This window comes from Mastigoproctus giganteus, chromosome 13, assembly GCF_048544385.1.
Source record: "Mastigoproctus giganteus isolate SK-2022 chromosome 13, ASM4854438v1, whole genome shotgun sequence".
NCBI classification, from domain to species: Eukaryota; Metazoa; Arthropoda; class Arachnida; order Uropygi; family Thelyphonidae; genus Mastigoproctus; species Mastigoproctus giganteus.
Genome location: NC_143587.1, coordinates 67479806 through 67503946, shown reverse-complemented (window position 1 = coordinate 67503946; position 24141 = coordinate 67479806). Strand labels below are relative to the sequence as shown.

Sequence of the window (24141 nt, the reverse complement as noted above, 5' to 3'; positions counted from 1 at the left end):
TTTGGAGATGATCTGAGTTCAAAACCCGTCGGAGATTGCAGGAATTCTTTGAGGGAGGTGGGGGTAAAAGCTCCCCCCCGCCTCCCATCAGTTATTTCAGCCAGTCCGCACAGCATACAAATAGGCCCGTGAGCACACACACTTGTATAGATATAATACACAGCAAATAATTTTTATTATTAAAATTTAATATACAAATTTTAATAATAATAATTAAACAAATCTAATAAAATAAGTAAAAATGAAATGCAGCTCTTCAATAAAACCCAAAAGTTACCAAGAAAAAGTCAACAGTTATCAATTTTAACGACAATTACATTTTTTGCATAAAGATTAAAGTTAAACTCTACTTGGCAAATAATTTATTGTGTAAGCGTGTTTGCTAAAATTAAGACACAGAAAGATATTTAAAGAAATAATAAAAACATTTCGACATTCTCTTTAAACCTGAACTATTTGCTTCTAACTAACCAAGAGAGTGAGATGTGTCGTCGTACCTTCATAATTGGTTGTGAATCGCATGCTTGTTATACTCTATCCATTAAACCTTTACTGCAATTAAGAAACAAATAAAATACGAAAATGTCATCATCCATAATTCTGTAATGCCATTCTTATTTCTGCCATTAATTAATGCCATTCTTTAGTCAACATTTTTAAATTTTACTGTACTGTCAAAGTAAAAAAAAGCGAAAATGCAAAACTACTTCAAATATTGCTGCATAGAAGCAGACGTTACAAGCATATCATAAAAAGAGTCACGCTGTGACGTTGGCATGCATTATCGTTAGCGATCGGTTGACAGACGAAAATCCATGATTGTAGCGACCACTAGCGGATATATAACTCTTGTAAAGGTAATTTGAAATTGAACATATCAGTTAGTTATGTTATACGCACAAAAAGAGCGAGAAAACGGCTGTAAGTTTTTAGCAGATCAGCTAGGTGAATAAAGAAAAGAAATGAAACACATAATAGCTTCAGAAAAAATAACCGGGATATTTCCAATTCTCGCCAAAGACAGTCGATCGTGACAAAGAAAGCCTCGATGCTGTCGAGTGTTATTATTTTATGGAGATGTCTCGCAGTAAAATATATGTGGCACATTACTCAGAAGTCATTTTCAAAGAAACCGAGTCCAGATAAAAATACTAACAACTTCCTACTACAGTTGCCAATCAAGTTACATATCACTAAATTTACTTTCATAGCTGAAACGAAAGAACACTGCTATTTTAAACAACGAGAGTTATAAACTGAGCGGCATATTTTCTTTCGGAGCATCAGTTTTGATAGAAAATGAAAAGATGGGGAAATTCTTAGGTGACTTAGCTTGGGACAGTGATGATAGTTATATAAAGCAGTAACCCCAAGAAGGAGAAAATTGAAACTTCAAACCTGATTCCTAAGAAATAACTCCATTGTACGAAATAAAAATGAAATAGTATATCTAAAGAATTCTGTAATTTTTGAAAAAGGTTGAGAAGAGAGTACTTAAGTCTATTTACGTTTGTCGGAATGATGTTGGAGGGAAATGCTTACTTGTCTGTGTGTGTGTGCACGCATGCGCGTTCACAATTACTAATTAATCATTGTAAACCTATTTGAACCTGAACTCTCATAGAGTTCAGATTACATTTTTCTGCATTATTTCATATTTTCCTGCCTCGAACGAATAAATATCAGTTTTCATAATATGTGCTACTCTCCTTTGTCTCCCTGGAATATTTTTATGAAACTGAAATATTGAAAAAATAAAAAATAAACTATCAAATCATCTAAAATGTAGAACAATCCAGAAAAATATGATGGGTAACACGATTAATGCAAGTAATTTTAACCAACCTCAATGGAAAATTGCACAGAATTATCGTTTTGTCAAAGAAAGCCAATATTTCATATAACGTTAACTAGCATGCTTTATATTTCAAAAGATGTCTAAAAATTAAAAAAAAAAAAAAAAGGAATATAGTACAAGTCTGGACCATTTCCAAAAAAATCTCGGCATGTCTGCAACCAGTTTATTCATTAAATGTCCCTAAATAAGCCAGATACAGAGGACTACAGCGGTTGGTTTGCCATTATCTTTTGAAGCGCACATCATAATGTCATAACGGTTTAAGCTGATTGCAGAAAATGTACTAAAATGGTGGAGCAAAGCCGTTGCATTAAAAAAAAAAAAAAAAAAAAACTGGATAACAATGTGTGCCTGGACTCTTTAAATGGAATAATGCCAGCATGTAACAGATAGCATGGAATTTGTCATCTTTTAAGCAAAGTGGGCTTTATTTATATATATATTTTTTATTGGATCAGTGTCAGACGACTGATTAATTACAATTCATAAACAAATACGAATATTCATAGAATTCCAAAGATGCATTACTTATTTACTAAGTAATAATAACCAAAGCGTGCTATTCCTATTCAAGTACATTGTGTTATGAATTCTTTAAAACCACTAAATTTTCATCGATGTATTCATAACAATACTTTCTAAGAATAGTTTGACAGAGTTGGTACAGAGACGTGAAGGGAGAAAATACTGTGTGTTAGTAACTGACAAGTGGAAATTACTAAATCCATGAAAGAAATTTTACTTCATACTCCAACCAAGATACGACTTTTCTTAAAGGAAGCTATAACATTAAAGTGTAAACTTTAATGCACTACTAAACACCATTACAACAAAAGAATAATAAGATTGGACTTGAAAAGTGGCGTTTTAATTGATGTATCAGCAGTAGACGTTTCACAAGTAGTACTAGAAATACAGGGCCTCCGTAGCCAAGTGGTCAGGAAGGGGAGTGCAGTAGTAGCACACGCTCTTTGAGTAGACCGGGGTTCAAGCCCCTGACTGCTGAATACGGTCGATCTGCCAACCAGCACTGGACCGGCGTGGCAGATTATGGTCCATTTCCCTTAGCATGAATTGTTGAGGAGGCTTCCATCCTACAGTGGGTTGATAATGGCTGCACTTTACCTTTTTTACTAGAAATATGATTAGTACAAAGATACTAATCATATTTCTAATATTCCACTTTCAGTAAAGATTCATCACACCTTCTCTCCTCAATTCCTCTTCAATATAAATTATCCTTGCATCATCCGATTACTGCAAATACTCGTATCTCCTTACACAAGTGCTCAATGGCAGTTTTAATTTTCAGATAGCAGGATTTTACCAATCTTCTGCATACACTAATATACGCATAACAATTACTTGTCCGACAAATCACTAACATACATTCCTCAAAGTTTACCCCTGGCGCATGACACATCGGTCAAGCTACCGGTAAATACTTCTAAATGTCAATGTAATCTTAAGTAATATAAACTATCCATTCAAAACTACGTTTCGAATAACCACATAAAAACAGTTGGACAATACTCCCATTTTGTCAAGATTATCATTTGTATCGTAAAATATATATATTTACACATTATATACGTTTGTCTATCTGGATTTCAAAACAACAGAGATACAAAATTCTCTCAGTACAATCAGGTTCTGTCCATTATTAAATAATTTCCGCAAAGCAAAGCATGCCACTATTATAACTGTCGATAACCAAACAGTACAAATACTGTATTTTATTCTGCTATTCTAATCCACTGCATCTATAATAACCATTAGAGGAAAACTATTCGATTCCTTACCTATCATTTTGCACCCAGCAACAATCATCTTATTCAATCTCTCATTGCCATTACTGGTTTAAATTTTTAAATAATAATCAGATACAGTAACTAAAGGGAAGCCATATGTATACCACCAAAATGAATGACCAGGATAATTATAGTGATATGCGCAACCATTTTCACAATTTATTACACTGCTTAATTTATATATGTAATATGAAAAATTTTTAAAAACGATTCCAGCCTTAATAAAAAGAATTTAAAATTAAAATATACCACAATAAAGGACTGAAATTCGCAATTTGAGAAAATAAAATAATCATTTATCAGCTTCGCGATTAATGATTATTATATAATACAAGCCATTGTACAACCGACATTGATAGGCTTACATTTTCCCAGCACGTTACAAAAATAACTGAATTATTTATTCTCGCTTTGCGTGTAGAATTTTGGACTCATTGTTATTATTATTTTTGACCATGATTAGCCACGTTTGGACCATGTTATTTCTTTAATTTATATAAAAAAACTGATTTAAACTCTAAATATAACAATTAATCTGTAATGAATGAATAAAGATTATTGAAGTTTATATTCTATCAGTTATGTATTATGCAAAAATCTCCTTTTTATACTTATAAAGTTTTATGTTCTAGCCTACTAACATTGACCCACCAAACCCTTAATTTTTTATTTTTTTTAATCCAAAGCTTTTATTAATTAACTTTTAATTAATAACTCCAACACATCAGGCACGGTTACCCCTCAAGCCCGAAAAAGAAATTATTATTTACTATTACTTTGAGATAAAAAATATTTCGTCACTTCACAATATGGAAGTTGAATATTCCAGTACTATTATGATAGCAAAATTCGAATGGCCATATCATAAGCCCAAAATATTGAATTCAGAATTTCCTCCCCAGTGACAATTCTCCAGACACAACAATAAGTACTGTGAATAAAATAAAATTATGAAACAGCTATATTATGTAACATTTTGTTAATCATTTACTTACCGTGAACATCCAGATGGACCCATGTACCATTTTTCGGTGAATCAGGAGGCCTGTTGAGAAAATAAACTTTACATTCGTACCATCCTTGGTCTGCTTCGTGTACTCCAGTCAGATTAAGAGAGGCTTGTTCGGAGAGAGAAACGCGTCCTTCGTAACCTTCTCCAGCATGAGGGGGATAACCATCGTACCAGATGTAGATGGGAATTTTGACACCCTGTTTCTGCCACTGGACAACGTAGGGCACAGGAATGCCCTCGGGAAACTCGAAGGTGCATCGTAAAATAACATCTTCACCGAGGAGGGCGGTGACGTGTTCAGCATCTTCTTGATGAAAGCCTACAAAAACAATTCATTCATTTTAAGGCATACCTAAGTTTTCATAGTTTGAAGTTTTCTACCCTAAAATTTACTAGCCAATTAATTCATGTAATAAGATCAGTTAATTTTCAGTGTGTCAACTGATACAGAGTACATTAATGAAATCATTTGGTTCATCTGATTTAGATGAGTTAAACTTGTATACTCGCTCATCTCAACTTTTGCACTGCTTGATACTGCCAAGGTTTGAGAAGTTCAGGAAAACTATATATATAAAAATAACAATGTTCTTGTTTATACACCAGCACGACCACCAGGTCAGTGGAGTTTACAAAAAATAATCGATACAAACATTAATCGTATTTAGCAGTCACGGGCTTGAATGTCGGTCCATTCAAAGAGCGTGTGCTGCTGCACATTTGCTTTGACCACTCGGCTACGTCAGTCCTAAGAAATGGTATAATATTTCCTTCCAAGGAATGATACAATATTAGTGAATGCATATAGAAGGCTTGGGTTTTTAAAACACTTCTTCTAATAAACTGTTCTCTCTCTTTTTTCGATAGATTCATTAGATACATTTTTTTTTGTAATATTTTAAGACTTAAAACGTAAAAGCATGTCGAATCGTAATTTAAGCGATTTCCTATGTTATTGCGGTTTCCAAGAAAGCAATTTGTTTAAATATTTTAAAATTGTATGGAACAAATATAGGAGTACTGTATATGCTACAGCTAAAAATATGTAAAAAAAAAAAAAAAAAAAAAAAACAGAAATAAGATTCTCATAGAAAAATATCTTTTAAGCAGATGTTCTAGATGACTTCTATTTTGTTCAATGCGACATTGAATGCGAAAAATCCAAGATTCCTTGGCATGTCTTGTCGTTTCAAAACTATTCTTAATGGTTTTAGCAGCTTCGAAAATGCGATTTCTTGATTCGTCTTGCGTGGCAATATAACACGCATAGAATAAACCATGGATTTCGTGTGGCCTCGCACAAAGTAATGTAAGAGTGTCAGGTCGGTGATCGTCGTGGCCACTGTATAGGGATGTTCCGACAAATCTATCGGTTATTGTTCTCCGCATTTAAAAATTCAGAAACATCATGGGAAAGTGGGCTAGTGGTTGTGCATAAACCACATCCACTGCCGACTTTCAGTTATTCCCATAGTAGTTCTTACAGTGCTTCCCACAAACTGTTCCACTTAAAATGTAGGTATGCATTCCTGAAAACCTTGCTCGTAAAAATTAAAGGCCAATAAGATTGTCCCCAAGAACACCACACCAAACATTAAAGGTAAAGGAATGTTGATAATGAATACAGACTGGATTTTCTTTGGCCTAGGTAAATCATGATTCATCTGCAACCAGAACATGGCTGAGAAATTGAGGATCGCGTGCACATTTCAAAATGAGTCACTGAAAAAATTTCTACATTTATTCATATCTTGCGGAAAAAAATCTTGTAGAAGCATACTGCGAAAATTTTTCAGGATATCTACAAACACGCAACTACGGGATTCTTATGAATGTCACTATGAATTAAAACCATATCAGTTAACCAGGTAAAAGTAAACAGATTTGTAGTGTCACTTACAAAGTCGAAGCTCTTTATAGCGACTATCTTTTTAACGTCCCAGCACGTTATAACAAACATGTGGTAGAGTCCGACCGATTCCCCATAAATCTAATGATATTTTACATTCGTTATAACCTTAAAAGACGAATTAATTCTCTATAACGGCTCAAAATTTTCTGCCACTCTATATCTTGGTGTATTTTTTTTTTTTTTTTTTTTTACTTTTTTGTATTACAGTATTCACATATCAAAGTGGAAGAACCTGAAGCTGATGACCAGCTTGCAGGCTGACCGTGAGAAATCGCTCTTTGGAATAATGAAATTAATTTCAACTGGAAGTTCATTTCGTTATACAATATGCATTATGCATAGACTGTATGTTTATCGATATTGCTCATAAGAAGAGGCAGCATTACCAATCACAGACAAATAAAGATTTTACAAGCTTTAGATAGTGTGTGAGTTTGAATACCAACATCCCTAACCATTCATTTCAGTTCACCATTCTGAAAGATCGAAAAAAGATTGAAAGATTAAAGAAATCTTCTGCACCGGGTAGGATCCGAGCACGAAAAGCGAAATATCCAAAATTTGAAAAGGTATTCTTGGAATGGCTAATGATGATGAATGCAAATAACGTTATTGTAGACGGAAATCTTTTACACACTAAGGCTGAATCGTTTGCACATCGGATAAATATTGAAGATTTCAAGTCTTCCGATGGATAGTTCCAGAAATTTAAGACTTCTAATGGGATGTCTTTCAAAAAAATGTACGGAGAAAGTACAGCCGTCAACACTGATGCTACGAAGGAATGGAAGAAGAATCGTTGTAAAAAAATGCTTTGTTGATACACGACAAGAACATCTTCAATACTGACAAAACTGGACTTTTTTTAAGCTGCTAACGGATAAAACGCTACATTTGAATTTAAGAAATGTAGTAGCGCAAAAAAAGGCAAAATAACGGATTGCCAGTCTCTTAGCGGTAAACACGTCTAGCACAGAGAAGTTTCCACTCTTAATCACTGGGAAAGCTCAGAAGCCCCGATGTTTTAAATGTTTGAAGACATTGTCGACGTTGTATTGAGCAAACCAAAAAGCTATTGGATGTCATTAGGATCAGACAATTAAATAATTAAATTGCAAGTTGAGCGGGGAGAATAGAAAAATTTGCTGTTTTTGGATAACTGTACCCCTCATTGCCGAATGAATAGCTTACGTACAATCACTGTTAAGTCCAGCTAATATTACATCAGCTCTTCAGCCACTTGATCAAAGTGCAATTCAGTGCTTTAAGAAAAACTATAGAAAAATGCTATTAAACAAAATTGTTCTGTGTCGAAAGAAAAACACAATGAGAAATTGATGTGCTACAAGCACATCAATTCAATGTAGTTAAGCGGTTGAGCATGGGAATGAGCTTGACGAAATAGCGATCTCCAACTGCTTGAAACATGCTGGATATGTCGCCTTGAATGATGCAAAGCTTCGCATGCTTTCTCCTTTAATTATTAATCGCGTCCGATAACTGTAAAGAAAATTTCCAGGATGGGTATCATCGCTTAACTTGGAAACTTGTCTTTTAAAGAACTACACCGAAGTGGGCGTAATGGAATTTAGAATTTGCAATGATGAAGAAGAGAAACCTACCGTGGTTGAGCAGGAAGTTTCGTTGAAGGTGCATCACGGATTAGCACTTGTACATTGTTTCCCCGTCCCCTTTTTTTTCAAGCAGAGCCTAACTTCAATAATGAATTAACCACTATCACATTCCTTCAATAATTCGCTTTTAGAACATGCTCTGCCACTGAAACAGAGCATTTTGACAGATTATTTTAATCAGAAACCAATTCCCCTGTCCGTGGTTACGCCTTGATATATGTGTAGATATATACATAGATACCGTACATATGTAATAATGTATATATTAATTACTGTATATACGTAATTTACAAATTACTCTTACTACACAGTACAATAAATGTAAAATGCATGATCCTCATCTCTTGTTTAAAACTATAGTATTCGGAATTATATATATACATACATTATATTAGTAGGATTACATTAAATGTTCAAACTTTTCTTTGTTATTTTGCTGATTCTATGAATTATCGATATAACATTCTTTCAATTTAACGACCGTTTTTCTCATGTTACTTGTTTGTTTATTGTATGGTTTTAGGCGCATCAGCAACTTGGTTGGCCATACTGCGCGGTATATAAAATGTTTGTAAAATGCGTCTGTTCTGTGGTCGATTGGCTGTTTGCTGGACGAAGACCCGAGTTTTTGGGATCAAAAATAAAAACCATTCTGCCCTCTCCTGAGAACGAGTGACTAAGCGACGTTCTGAGAATGACCCATAAAAATTCCTCGCGTTGTTAATGGGATTCAAACTCAGGTTTTTTCCACCCGGTGTGGGAAACTGCAATTCTATTAACTGTGCTATCCACGAGGTATGTTTTCTCATTCCCCTGGGGTTGCCGTAAAGAGCTTTGGCTGTATCAGTTGAAAAAATGGTATAAACAACGAGGCAGTCATCGTGGAACCTGAAACTCCAGTAACGGACCCGTTGAAACCGACAGTATGTATTTTTCGGTGCTTATTACTCAAAACTGGATAATTTCTATGATTCATGCAGTAGAACAACGCTTGTTTTGCTGCATGGAAAATCCGAGTATTGGGAGGAGAAACCTTGCTATCCACGCATGAGGCTAACTTAGCCACGGAGTGGGGAAAAAAAATTCCCATAAAAATTCCTCGCGACATTGACGGGATTTAAACTCGGATATTTTCTATGTAGTGTGGGAAGAACGGTGATTATAACTACTATGCTATACCAGCGGTTGTGAACTGCACAGATAAAAGGGTAGAGGGCGGCCGGAATCACAAGAGAAACTGTGCATCTAAGAAGATCTTAATAAGTCCTTCGCCAGACCTTTTCAAATAACAGTACTCAAAATAATTGCGATAAAGGGTATTTGCGAAATTCGATTTTTTTGAATAATGATTTCAAGTGCGCTTTATATACAGTATAAAAGGGAAGCAGGAAAAAATGAATGATAGAAAATTACAGTAATTTGCATTTATTATTTATTGTACATGCTTATACGCTTTAAAGTAATTGTCAATGTTTTGCTGCTGGAAACAGCAGAACGATATCCACCCCCTCCTCCGCTGTAAGATTTTGTATTTTTATGCAATTGGTTCTCCTTCAGTTCTTCCGATTTGATCCATCTAGTAGCGATCGGAATGGCATTAAAGGCTTCACTGGCTTGGTTTTGGTATTTTTCTGTCTAGTTAGGATTAGTAGAAAAACTACTTCCTCATCTGTCACTATTAACCTGAATCATTACGAAAATAACGTACAGTTAACGAGCAGTTTACGCATTATCTCTAGTTTTGTGCATTGCTGTTAAAAATGTCCAAAGTATTTATTACGGAGTTCATCAAACTGTATAGAAAAAACTATCCACTGTTCATGGAAAGTTAAATCGAGAGATTATACAAATAATTTTAGCAGAACAAGGCATATAAACTTGATGTGATGCATAAAAATTCTGCTAAAACATACATATACAAATTAATTATCATATAAATTTTTATTTATAGTAATTCATGTAATTTATAGGTTTTCTTTCTTTTTTTTTTTAACACCGAAGTTTTTATACATCATATCAGTGTGATTAGTAGAGACATGGATTTACCCTTCTTTGCTCCATTCATAATGCTTTGCATAAATTTAACCATGATTTTGTTAGGTACCATGTGATTAGTTTCGTTTCTTATAGTAAAATATTAAATGTGTTAATTTCTTTGACTAAAACGGACAAAAATTAAGGAGAAAACATTTTGGATAACTGGAATTCCATTATAGTGTAACTAATATAACCAAATTATATACCGTCCATCCTGCCCCAAAGGCAGATTCAACTACAAATCAAATGACTTATGACGTATTAAACGAATTTCTGATTCGTTTAGCAAATAGGTGACGTCACCATATAATGTATAAAAAATATGCATACTACGTCAATCTTTTATTACGTATCTAAATAGTCATGAACTATTCATCACTTGTATGGAAGGCTGTTGTTGTTATTTGGTTTTTAGGAGCATTAGCAACTAAGGCCATATTGCTCCGGGATATGCGGTGGTCACGTGTATGGAAGGCCAATCAGAAGAGGGTTATGAGCGAGCCATATGATTTGGGCCTCAAGATCAAAATGGACCCAAAATAGATTTTTCTTCGATAATTAGGACATTGGTACAGGAAAAAAAGCTATAAAAGCATTTATTAAAGAAAAATACACTCAAATTATGTCTCACTTTTTGTGCCCTATTTTGTTTTCACATATCTTAATTTTTTTATTTTACTGCAGAACTGCAGTAAAAACTCGCTTAACGGACTATATGGTAGTTAAGGTCTGTCGGCTAAAACTTGAAAGAAATGCATTTGCCGAAGTTGCTGAAATTTTATTTCATAAAATTTCAGCAACTTTCGATTACCATCGCTAGAAGTTCAGATGATAATCTACTGATATCTAGCTCCCTCAGCAGGTTAGTGAAAGATAACAGTAAGAAAAATCCTGGCTCCTTGACCGTGAAAATATTTTAACTGATGATCAGTACCATCAGATTAAGGCGCTACATCAGCGGGTAAAAGACCTTGTTCAATGATCACTGTCTGTCATTTCCGTTAAATTGAGGTCCGTTAAAGCAAGGATTTACTGTATTCGAATTTTTGTTAGACGATGTGGGAAATATGTATGCAAACAAGAAAATTCCAATACTAAAGCAAGTTTGTAGAAATTAGGTTATGCTTGCTTTGCTTTTTTTTATGGTTTTAAAAGATTAAATATTTTATGGTTAAATAATGCAAGGAAGGCGAAAATTATGGTGCACGAAGTGGGCGATCATCTAACAAATAACAAGACTGATGACTTTTCAATGGGTGAGGGATCGGATCTTTAGACAGGATAACTTAATTGCTGAAGAGTTAAATTTAGATAAAGAAACAGTCAGATTCAGTCAGCCCAATAGATCCTTAGATTTATTTATCAGATTTGTCTCATTTGGAAAACACAAAGGGAAAAAGATTTTTGACCATCGATAATATTAAGAATTTAAAGGAAATATGTGAATGTTCTGAAAGATATTTCAAATGATTCCCAAAAATGTTTTCAACAGTAGCAGCATCGTTAGTTGAAGTTTGAAGGAGAATTAATTTCCTTGATGTATTCACTTAAAGATACGTTTATTATAAAACTCGTCTCATTATTTAATCGTCTGTCTTTTATGCGGTATTTTAATCCAAAGTGGGCACAGTTGAATACTATAAATGGATTGCAATTTATGGTTAAAAATCTGCGACAAGTCTAAGGTGGATTATTAAAATTGCAGAAATCAAGTGACTAATTCCAGACGTTTAAAAATTTCTCCGCTGTCTTGCAGTATTAAATAGTGCAGTCCCGCTGCGTGCATACAGAATGCCGTATTAAAGAGAAAGAAAGCACGGCGAAATATGCTTTCAACCAAATCATTTAATTTTATGAAAACTGAATAATTTAATGTGAATTAATGCCAACCTATGTCAATACAAAGAAACCAACAGAGATCAGTTTCATGCATAATAAACAAAATAATAATTAATACAGAATATATATGTATCATAAATGCTTATGAAACGTTCTCTCCTTTTGATATTATTATACACAGAATAAATATTAAATGATTATATTTATTAATCCTTGGCAACCTGCCGTGATGGGAAGAGAGATTATTTAAATGATTATCTTTTTTTAATGTGCGTGTGGTGTTAAACTTTGTCTTTTGATTTTTGTTTCAGATCCTGTAGCTGACTAAAAATGATGGCAGGAAGAGAAAAGAATCATTGTACTCATGTGTTATGGCTAGTAGCGGTGACGCTCCAAACAACTAAGAAAAGAAAATTCTCTTATAATTATAAGATAAGTGCACCAAACAGAAATTCAAATACTGTATTTATAGTTTGTATATTAAACTGCTGTTTAAGCCAATTTGAATACCTTCTCGATAGAAATAACTTTTATGGTCTCTTTCACACCGTGGATAGTTGGTCTCGGGCAAGGGTTGCATAGGTTTTCTTCAGAAAAACATGTTTTTCACTATACAAAACCAATCACATCCCGAATGATCCACGACACACATACCAACAGCATGCAGTGTTGACACCTGGCATGACGGGTCCACTGATTCATGCTGCTCTAGCCATAACCTGGTCCTGGCTTTAGCATGGAACAACTGGCACCGGGATTCGTTGGATAAGGTAACTTTTCCATTCCTCAGATGTCCAGTGACGGTGTTTCTATGTTCACTACCGGTAGCAAACTTGTATTTAGCTGATTACAGAGGAACCCAGTGAGGTCATCAGTTGCTATACCCATCCATAAAAGAATTCACGTACAGTGCATTCCGATATACTACTTTGCGCACCATAGTTATACTGTTTTTTTTTTTTTTTTTTGTCATTTGACCGATTGTAGCCCGTCTGTTAGACAACAAAAAAATTCTTTTTCATTCTGCATAGGCCTCTCGCAGCAACAAGCCCTTTTGGCCATAAGACTGCTGTTGGCTGTATGTTTTCTGATTGTTGGACTATTCTCGGTACATTCTAAACACTGCTTTGCGTAAACACCACAGCAGGGCGTCAGTGCCCGTAATACTTTCACCGCCATGTCTAGCGCCGACAATCATATCGTGCTCAAAGTCACTTTACTTTGTTGGCTCGTTTACTCGGTGAATTGAACAAATAAGCATTATCCCTCGGCATGTGACTATCTGCTTTATATAGTCAGGTACAGACACATAATACTCTCGTTGGTGGAGTGGTTGATTCCTTGGATAATGGGGTGCACTTAATAAACTGGCCACTCGGTATAGACTGTTTAATTTGGAAAACGTTTCTGTGCAGAAACCAAACATGAATATCTTCACAACTATCAGAACGATGAAGCAGGAATATATCGTAATAAACGCTATTTTTTTTATTCGATTTGATGAACACAAAACTACAATTTCCATCTAAATACTACTTCGAATAGAAGGAAGCCTAGATTTTATCGCAAATTGTTTTATCGTATTTTTCCCTTTCGATACTATGATTAACTTAAAACTTTAAAGCGGTTAGTTTTAAAATAAAAACAATAAATAACTATGTCTGGGTACGAGGGCATGGCAGCAATCCATTTTCTCTTTAGAGTCGGATAACATTTAACACGTACAATGCGTGACATGTTTCACCGAAGTGCTGCATGTCATCTGGTGGCCATCTACAAGAACTGACAATGGCAGTGCTAGAAGAAACTCCGTACTTCTGGCAAACATCATTAATGAACAATCTGTGAGGTTGTAATTCGAGCAAAGCAACGACATACGGAACTGTATTAATGAGCTGAATATGCTAATTTACTGGCTACATCCATTTAAACTATCAGCGCTACAGCCATACTCATCTCATCCGAAATTTTTTTTCTTGCTCATTTCTGTTTCCTTCTAGAAAGATTACAGAGAGAGAGAGAGAGAGAGAGAGAGAGAGAGAGAGTTATTTCCTAAGCAGTTTGTAACAATTTGGTTGCTTAACTGCCGATTTCCTGATAATTACATCTTGTAAATTCGATACAAAATTACGCATCTTGTACATAATGACTTATTTATCAATTATTTATGATACAATACCTCAGGCCAATGATGCACTGTATTAAAATTAGGGCAACAATTATCGATCAGTCACTTTGTTACACGCGGGTTGAAAAGAATTTTTTTCAACCAGCTTGAAATAAATTAAGCCTGCAAAACTTAACAGTTCAAAGAGTATTTTTTTTCCTCCACGGAATTTATACAAAATTAGGAAATGTCAATTTTTTTCTTACTACTTTACGCTAATTCGCAAATAATGTACAGCAGTTCAAACTTCCTATTGCAGCATTATCTGTTCCAAAATTGTCAAATTAAAGTAAGAATGATTAAGATAATTTAAAATTTATTCTTATAGACAAATAGGTGTAGTAACTGTACTTACGAAACAGTATTTACACACGTACAGTATTTGAGCAGTTTCTTCCCAATGTTTAGTTTTGAAAATGAGCATGTGCAAAATATGAAAAAAAAAAAAGCGTTAGTCTGTTTTCTGTAATTTTTTATTCGATTACATTCCAATAAATGTCAAATTGAAGCATGTTTTATAATCGCTAATACTGAAATAACTTGCACAAAATTTTCATTTATATCTTGCTTGACAAAGGGAGGACACGATAAAAAAAAATAAAAAAAATAAAGAAGCAACTGGTCATAAAAATTATGAATATGATAATTGCCAACGGAGATATAATGAAAGTGAACTTTAATGAAATTCAAATCCAAGGGTAAATAAACCACTTGCATTTCACAATGTTAACAATAAGCGAAAAAATGCATTTCAAAAAAATTCAATACATTTCGGCTCAAACGCGTCAACACCATGTATCGAATTTCTATACTTTATGTTAGTTTAGGTTTGCTGTTTACTCTACCGATTTTCTGGGAGAAAACACCATGCAATCCTCGCTTCAGACTAACTCGGTTTTGAAAAAGCCAATAAAAATTCCTCATGTCATTAACCGGATTCGAAATCAGGCCATTGCCACCCGGTGTGTGAAGATGGTAATTATAACAAATGCATTACCCGTGAAGGCGAATTAATATACATTGTATTCGACACTGTGTCGAATTCTCCATGCATGCTCAAAGGACAGTTCACTGTTATATTGTTGGTCTGTGTGTTGGGTGGGGTTAATAAGCAGATCGAATGTGAACACAGTTTTACACCTGCAAGTTGTCCACCGGACTAATTCGATCCCCTAATAACACCAAAATTAACTGCTTCCTAATAAAAATTGCCGCTTTCGATCCATCTTGGGAAGAAAAGTTAAGTGTTGATCAGTTAGGATACATTTATTAAACCTGAAACCAAACACTGCGGGAGAAAATATGTACACAATAATTACTTAGTAAACGTTGTGTACGCATGCTCTCCAGCAATTTTAAACCGGAGATTTTGATGGTACAGTGGTTATAAGCACCGCGTGAAAAAGAGTCCTGTTCGAATCCCATCGATGATGTGAAGAACTTTTATGAAGTTTTTTTTGGACAACGTGACCAAGTTAGTCGGTCTGGGGAGAGGTCGGCATAGTTTGTTGTGTGGTATAATTATCCAATTATACCACCCAATTATACCACACAACAAATTCTGTAAACAATTTTGTAAATTCTATGTGTTGTGTGGTATAATTATCCAATTATACCACACAACACAGAATTTACAAAACATACACTTGGCTATATGAGTTGTTGCTCCGGTAACCCATAACGTGATTTTTTTTAGCAGAATTCGTGCACGGTGAATACGTATAGAGACGTTGTGGAGCAACTTTAATATATGTATATCAAATAGGCACTCACTCATATGTAGCGGACGAATATTGGCCTGGTATACAGTTAGGAGAAGCTACATCTGATGCAGTACATATGTGTTAGATGTTGCAAAGCATACGCTTATTCGGGACTGATATTAGTTTGGATGAAATGAAGATTAGTGAGCATTTCGAAAAGATGTGATTTCCTAACAACAGAAATTATACTATAGCAGGAAAATATCTTCATCATTGCCTGATCTTGTGCCTTCCGATTTTTCACAATTTTCTTAGAGATTTAGACAATTAGAGGACTGCAAGCTCAAGGATATAGTTCAAAATGCGATTTATAATTGGCTACGCTCCTTACTAAACATTTTCTTCTCTGATGGAATTAGGAATTTATCAATTGTTGGAATAAAAGTGGAGGTAGGTGCTGACAGAAAAAATAGTTCATTTCCATGTTTGTGGATTACAGCTTTTTGAAGCTATGTTGAAATTCTTATTTATTATTCACTCTTGCGCTTGCTACTGAGTGGACAATGTGAGGAAAAGACCCGAATTCGATTCCAGTTACCAATCCCGCAAAACGGACAAATCGACCATAAAGTACACACGCACTTTACAAACATGATATACTGACGCCTCATGGCCTGGGCTACCTCGACATTTCTTCTAAATAACCAACTAGTGTGTGTGAATGTTTGTGAGTAATATAGAGTGTGATAAAATTGTTTGAGCACGAAGAAAGCAATTCAGTGAAAACGGAAAAGGAGAATCGATTTTTACAACAGAAATTGTGCAACTTCTGTTGTAAAATCGATTATGTCCCTGATTACTAGATGAACGAGCAATCAATACTTTTCCTGTACAAAATGTTCATTTTTCTCGTTCATCTAGTAATCAGGGGCATGATACTACATATGAATTTTCCATGTTTCTATACATGAATCATCCAACAATTATACATACTGTTAACTAGAATCATTTGAATAAAGCTGATCACGTCGAAAAGCGTGTGGCTATGAGAAAATGGGATATATAAAACTCGTTGCTGAGCATGACGACTTCATTAAGGCAAGATATAGAACATTTTTATGGGCCTTTTTCACTGACTGAGTTAGACTATCTCAGGCGAGGGTAGCATGGCTTTTTCTCCCGGAAACTCAGGTTTTTCGTACAGCACCAGAAAATCGTCCTCAGAACACACGCAATTTACAGACAATATACACGGAGCAATATGGCCTTAGTCGCTGAGGCTCCTAAAACCGTAGTGCAGCAACCACCAGTAGAAATGAAGGAATCGTATTGGTAGCTTTCTACCTCGGGTTATTTTGCTTATGAGAATTAAAAACACGCTTTCTGCTGTTGTTTGTTTGTTTGTTATTTGGTTTTTAGGAGCATTAGCAACTAAGGCCATATTGCTCCGGGAAATGCGGTGGTCATTCCTTGACCTTTCCGCATCCTCCGTATTTGGTGGTGACGGGCTCGAACCCCGGTCTAATCAAGAAGCGTGTGCTACGCACTGCTGCTCCTTCCCACCTGGCTACAGAGGCGCCTACGCTTTCTGCAACCAATCAGCCAGACCCATACAGTATGATATAATTGAGCTTAATTCTCGGTGAGTACAGCAGACACAATTATGTTCAACAGAAAGTCACAATGAAGAAATTCCATATGAAAAGCACACGCAGTTATGAAAATTTCGAACACCATTGTAGCCCATTCTCGTACAGATTTTAGGCTTCATTACAGGAACTCAAATCTAAATGCAGAGACTTGCTGCTGCATAGTGATGTGTGTGATAATTGGGTGGTGGCAAACTGTCAGACAGACTTGAGAAATGTCCGGAAGCTATTAAATGCTGTTAAAGTGGATGAAATGCATAATGCCACTTCACTCGAAGCAATTGAAAGTAAATGTGGCTATTGAATCTTATGTCCTTGGCAAATGTGCTACTTTCGTGAATGAAACCCTGACTTTGAAGAAGCGACGCAACGCCTTTAACTGAATGAACAATAGAAATAATTTTTTTCTTGTTAATGCCAAGTACAGATTCGGTAACTAGAAGAAATTTGCTAACATTGAACACATCATTAGAAAAAAATGTAATAGAAACAAAACGTCTGGGTGAGAGTACATGCAGAAACAATTATTTCCATATTTAAATATGTAAAGAAAATCTTTTCATGATTGCATTTAATCTGGCTGCTCCCTTTTTAATAGAGCTGAGGATTTTTAGAGACAATTGAGAAAAAACTGCCCCAAATATTGGAGCAGTATTTTAGGGTTACTATAATGGTATTTACAGCCCCCAGGCGTGTGCTCATAACCATGAGTGTATTATGTCTGCATAAGTGCGTAATCACTGATCGATTTGCGTTGTGCCTGCCGAAAAACCTGGAATACGGGGGAAAAAACTCACGGGGGAAAAAACTACCCTATATCCTCTGCACGAGATAGGCTAACTGCAGCCTCGAATGAAGAGGACATTAGAAATTCCTCCAGTCTTAAGACGGAAATCGAACCGAGCTCCTCACCATCGAGTGGTAGACGGGGATGTATCGTGTCAACTTGGCTAACACGAGAAAAAGTGTTTTATTTTTATTTATTTATTTTATTGTTATTTATTAATTTTTGTAAGGTGGCATCTTAACACCAGTTCACGTTTTAATGAAGTTACGTTTCCATGAAGAAAGGTTAGAGGTTCAGTATTAAGTTTGAAGGACAATATTTGTAAGAGATATACACTTGCGTACGCTTAAGTACTTTTATAATACCAAAACTTCACAGTGCCCACAATATTCAAGATAACAAAAGGGATCAAATTTTGTGCAGATGTGTAGGATATGTAGTCATATCCTCAAAGTCATATCCTTTTGAGGATATGTAGTCATATCCTCAAAGATAACGGAATTCCCTCAGCATTTTTCAAACCAATACACGACGTTTAAATTCATTCTGAAGGCGAATAAAAGGAGATAAATCTCGTACAGGGAATTTTATTATTAGTATTAGCCACAGCCATATGATACAAGGAAACTAGGTTTTTGCTGCATCAGCCAAAAAAAAAAAGTTTAATTAATTAAAAATAATAATAAATAAATAATAACATAAAACAAAATAAAATGCCTATTTGACTTCTTTCTCACGTAAGTGTCTATCCAGCTGATATTTGAATTTCCCTAAAATGTCAGGTTCAACCACCGATGGAGGTAACTTCCAGTAATTAATAAATCGTTTGGCTGAAGAAAAACTTCCTGCAATCCAGTCCGAACCACTTTCCCCGTAATTTACGGGATAATCGGTTCGGACGGGATTGCAGATTTTAATTTATAACCCCTAGTTCTGGAATCAATTATAACAATGAAAATTTCGCTCTCATTCATTTTACTTTCACCTCTGAGTCAAGATATAGAACATCAGTGTGAATTACTCTATACATATTCACCAATAAACTTGCCCTCATGGGTAGCACAGTTGGTAGGATCGCCGTTCTCCCCACACCAGGTGGAAAAGACTTGAGTTCGAGTCCCGTCAATGACGCGAGGTATTTTTATGGGCCTTTTTCACTGACTGAGTTAGACTATCTCAGGCGAGGGTAGCATGGCTTTTTCTCCTGGAAACTCAGGTTTTTCGTACAGCACCAGAAAATCGTCCTCAGAACACACGCAATTTACAGACAATATACACTGAGAGTGTTACACACTGCAATCAAGATTCGTCTAAGGTGTGTACCTTCCAAGCTCTATAGCTCAAATATTCAAAGTCTTTTCGAATATGAATGTCCTTTTGTCGATTTCACCAGGCGAGTTGCTCATCTTTCGACCCTTTCAAGAGCTGAATGTCTTTTTTTAGGTGCGGCCTCCATATTTGAACACAGTATTCTAAGTGTGGTCGTACGATTGCCTTATACAGTGAGATAATGACCTCTCTATATCTACAAGCAAATTGAACATTTGCTTGTAGAGACAGAGAGGTCACCGATAGGAGATGGGCCTTTCTTACCGCCTCTACTAGTGGCAATAATGCAAGGAAGCAAGCTTATACAGCATCAGCCAAGGGGGGAAAAAACTACCCACATCATCTGTCCATTTCCTGTAATAATTTTTCTATCTTTCCTTAAATTTATCCAAACTCTCCGCTTGCACAACACCAGATGGAAGTTTGTTCTAAGAATCAATTATACTTTGATTTAAAAGTAAATTTTCGAAAATCTATCCTGCAACTATCCTTTTCAAATTAAATTTATGTTCCCTTAAATGTGTTGTCTGAGAAAGAGCAAGGGTGACATCCGCATTTAGCTTAATCAATCCATTTAAAGCCTCAAATTCGTCAATCAGGTCTCTTGGCAGGTACCTAGTTTCCAGACTATCAGGTTATCTCACAACTCAAGACTTTTTTTTTTTGATAAGTGTACTTTTGTGCCCTGACTAATCTTGTTGCTCTTCTCTGCATCCGTTCCAGCAGATTCTCGGCCTTCCTAAAATGAGGCGCCTTCAGACTTGTATAGGTACTCAAGGTGAGGCCTAAGCTTTGCCTAATACAACGGGATAATCATCTCCTTGTCCCTGAAGGCAACATTCCTGCGTATCATTGACAAAACAACAAGAATTGTCCTACCAGCCTGTCTTCGCCGGCCAGAAAACTTAATGTCGGATTGAACAATTACCCCTAAGTCTTTTTCGTTCTCTACTACCTTGAGTGTAGTACCATCCAACTGGTATGTTATTCTGGAATTACTGCAATTTATTAGTAATCTCAGTCTCTTGCATTTATTAATGTTATATCTTTAATTACCAGTTTTCAGCCCATCTGTTTTAGAAACTTTTTAAAATATTTTTATCTGTAGACTATGTTCCTACATTTATTCCATGTAATTTTGAAACATCCTGTATACAAAGTTTCAAAACTGCGTGGAACAAATGTAGGAGCCTGTAATTTCCACTATGTAGATGTTGTCATTTTCAGTTCTCTTTGTTGTGCGAATGGACAGGTTGAATCCAGAGAATGGATCGCATACACGACAGATAACTTTTGCAGATGTGTTATTTGGGGATTTCAGTGGAAGCAAAATCTGACTGTCTCTTCCAATTGGTTGCGTCCACGTTACTTGGTAATAGTATTTCACGACTCGCTCTCTACAAACTTGTTGGTTCGCTGAGAGAGACGACGATATTAAATTGAATTTATAACTGAATTGTAGGTTGAGAGCAAGGTTCTGTATGCACTACTGATCTCACGCTGAACACCATCGGCAAAATTTAATTCTCGTAACCTCAAAACACATCCTGCACTATCTTAAACAAACACCAATATAACTAACAAGTTAACTTTATGCTACTCATGCGATGAAACATGAAAAACCGTAAATGTTTTTAGTAGTTCTTGAAAATCACTTTTGTTTTGAAGTAATTTTAACTGAAGTTTTTTCATTGACTCCATATTTCGTTTTCCAATTGTTATAAGAGATGAAGGTAAGAATAAAAGTTAGGTTGAGTTGTTTGTAATAAGTGACAAAGCAATTAAGGACATGAGACGTCCATCTATTGTATTTCTCGGTCTGGTTGCCAGTTTTGTATGGTGAAAAACCAGAATTATCTGAACAAGGGAAAAAGCCACCACCCAGGCTCAAATAAGTCGGCTATCAAGGAATAAATCATTCCGATCTGCCGACGGAGGTGGAATTCAGACCTTTTCAAATAGGAGGCAGATAAGCGTAGTCGTTACACTGTTGCATAGAGATTGTGCTAATACAAATTTGTAAGAGGAAAATCTGATAATAGTGTTATTTCAAACATCATCAACTGAAGAGGTACCTTCTCTGACTCACTTTGTCACCTATCGAACCATCTTTAAAGTCTATAAAGTTGCTCTGAAGGCCAGCTGCTTGGCTCTGGTTATTAAACCCTTTTTCGATCTTCAAATAACTGCAAATATTGATACCACAACACTCAAAAATCTACTAACCAAGAGGTTTCTTCCCTTCCAGCAAGAGAATAAATAACTGCATCACAAATCAGGTGGAAGTCGATATATTCCAAGGTGGATCGTTGTCGGCACTGTTATTTTCAGCGATATGTATTCCGCTAATGAATGAGATACCTGCGTTTATGGCCTACGCCGACGATATTGTATGTTACCTGTCAAGCCCTGCTAACACCTCACCAGACCCAACGATACACAACACTACACTCATACAATATCCATACACTTTTAAATCTCTGGTGATTTAAAAGTGTATGGATATTGTATCATACCAGTGAACTGGTACGCCTAGAATGAAAGCAACGCGGAGATGGGGGGAACCCCTGGTGCCATTTGATACTAAATACACACTTTACCTCACCAGACCATGGAGAAAAGGAGATAACAAACTTCAAACTTTTCTGATGACCATCTGGCAACAACGCTGGACAGATTCCACAAAGGAAGAAATCAGACGCAAGTTCCTGCCAAGTGTACAAACTACATATTCACAGTATCCGTCCTGGTTCTTCCCAGGCTTATATACGACCTAAATCATCACAGGGCACGAAGCAATCCGCTGCAAACTAAATCTATTGGGAATTATTGATAACCCAAGGTGTGCCTGCGGTTCCCTGGAGTCCTGGCACCATCTTATGTACGACTGCGAGTTGTACGAGGATCTCCTTGGTCTACTTGTCACCCAACTTCATTTTATACCTACAAATCAGGAGCATTACCTACTGGAGGATTAAATCACCTACAGAGCCTTTTCTGACTTTGTCCAAAAGATGTTTGCCAGACGCCAGACACTTCCGCCACCTGCCAATCCGCCTTAGATATAACCTCAAGCTCTGGTCAACCTGTCGCAAGGAAATCACACACCCTGGAAGAAGCAAGCTGTAACAACAAAGTGCAAACCATCCAATCACTACGTCATCATCACCACAAAGAACAGGACATCAGGCTAAGAGTGACCACCAAAACCGTACCAGACTCACTGAACGGACCCTCCACATTTTAAGTGGCTATTGGCCTGGAAATGCGTCCCAAGTGCGACAACAGACTCAGACCGTAACTAGGACAAACTGGAAGATTGAACGCCGTTCCCATGAGTGACATTTCTTAGACCGGATTGGACTCACTGAACAGGTACTCCTAAGAAGACTCGTCACAACTTTGTTGTTCAAGGTCATCTTGGCTCTCAGAACCATGCTCCCTTGCATGGTCCTTTCTTCCCCTTTCCTCCTAGCAGGGGAGCTGACGGTCTCTTTGTCTCCTCCCCTACTTATCCCTCCTTCCCTCTGGTGGGGCATGGGCCTGCCCCACTGATACCTTGGGGTCGCCTTTTCTATTAACCCCACATTTCTCTCTGTTTCCCCCTAGCCTTGTCTCCCCCCTGCTCTCCCTTAAAAATTTTCATGACTAGCGTTCAAACCAACCCCTAGTAATCGTACTCCACGTTCAAAAACTTAATTAACACAATTTTTAATTACCTCGGCGAACCCTATTTCTTCTCCCCCCCCTTTTTTTTAGGTCCTAGCCACTGAAATCTCAGGAAATTAGGTGGCAGGACCTGCCAGAGTAAATAACTATAATACTGGTGTACCTGGTCTGCCTCCACGGGCAGAGTGTGGACAACGTTGGGTCCCATTAGGGGCCCAGCGGCTAAATGATCAAAGGAACAACGGTACACGACACTACACATATACAAAATCCATACACCTTTAAACCACTGGCATTGACAGTGTTCTGTTCACACCCACAATGTATACTACGCGGAGATGGAAGAAACCCCTGGTGCCGTTTGACGATAAACACGCTCTACACACCAGACCAGGCAATGGAATTATCGAAGTCTGTTGTCTTGAACAGATATCTGTTCTTTTTCTGTAAATACGCCGCCTATTTTGGGCTTAAACTAAACCCTGAAAAATCCAAATACAGTACTATACATCTTATTTTCACCTAGAGCACAAGCAGACCTCAATCCAGCAGCCTCTCTGCAGCCCTCCATTACGGGGCATGTTCTCGTCGCCACTCATTCCATAAAATTCTTAGGGGTGGTAATGGACGAAAACCTATCGTATAAGGAACAAATCCAGCAACTGTGTTCTAGAGCATTACGGGTTTTCTGAGGTATGAAACTCGATCTCTGTAGAGCGCACAACAAGGAAACA

The 24141-nt window shown here is 36.4% G+C and overlaps 1 protein-coding gene across 1 annotated transcript in view; it reads right to left on the bottom strand.

The window, feature by feature from the left end:
• The window catches only part of LOC150076138 (protein turtle-like), a 481828-nt gene that overhangs the window by 251792 nt on the left and 205895 nt on the right, over positions 1-24141 (bottom strand). The window contains exon 2 of the mRNA XM_090387265.1: positions 4665-5000. Within this exon, the coding sequence (XP_090243391.1) occupies positions 4665-5000 (336 nt within the window). The remainder of the gene's footprint in view (positions 1-4664; positions 5001-24141) is intronic.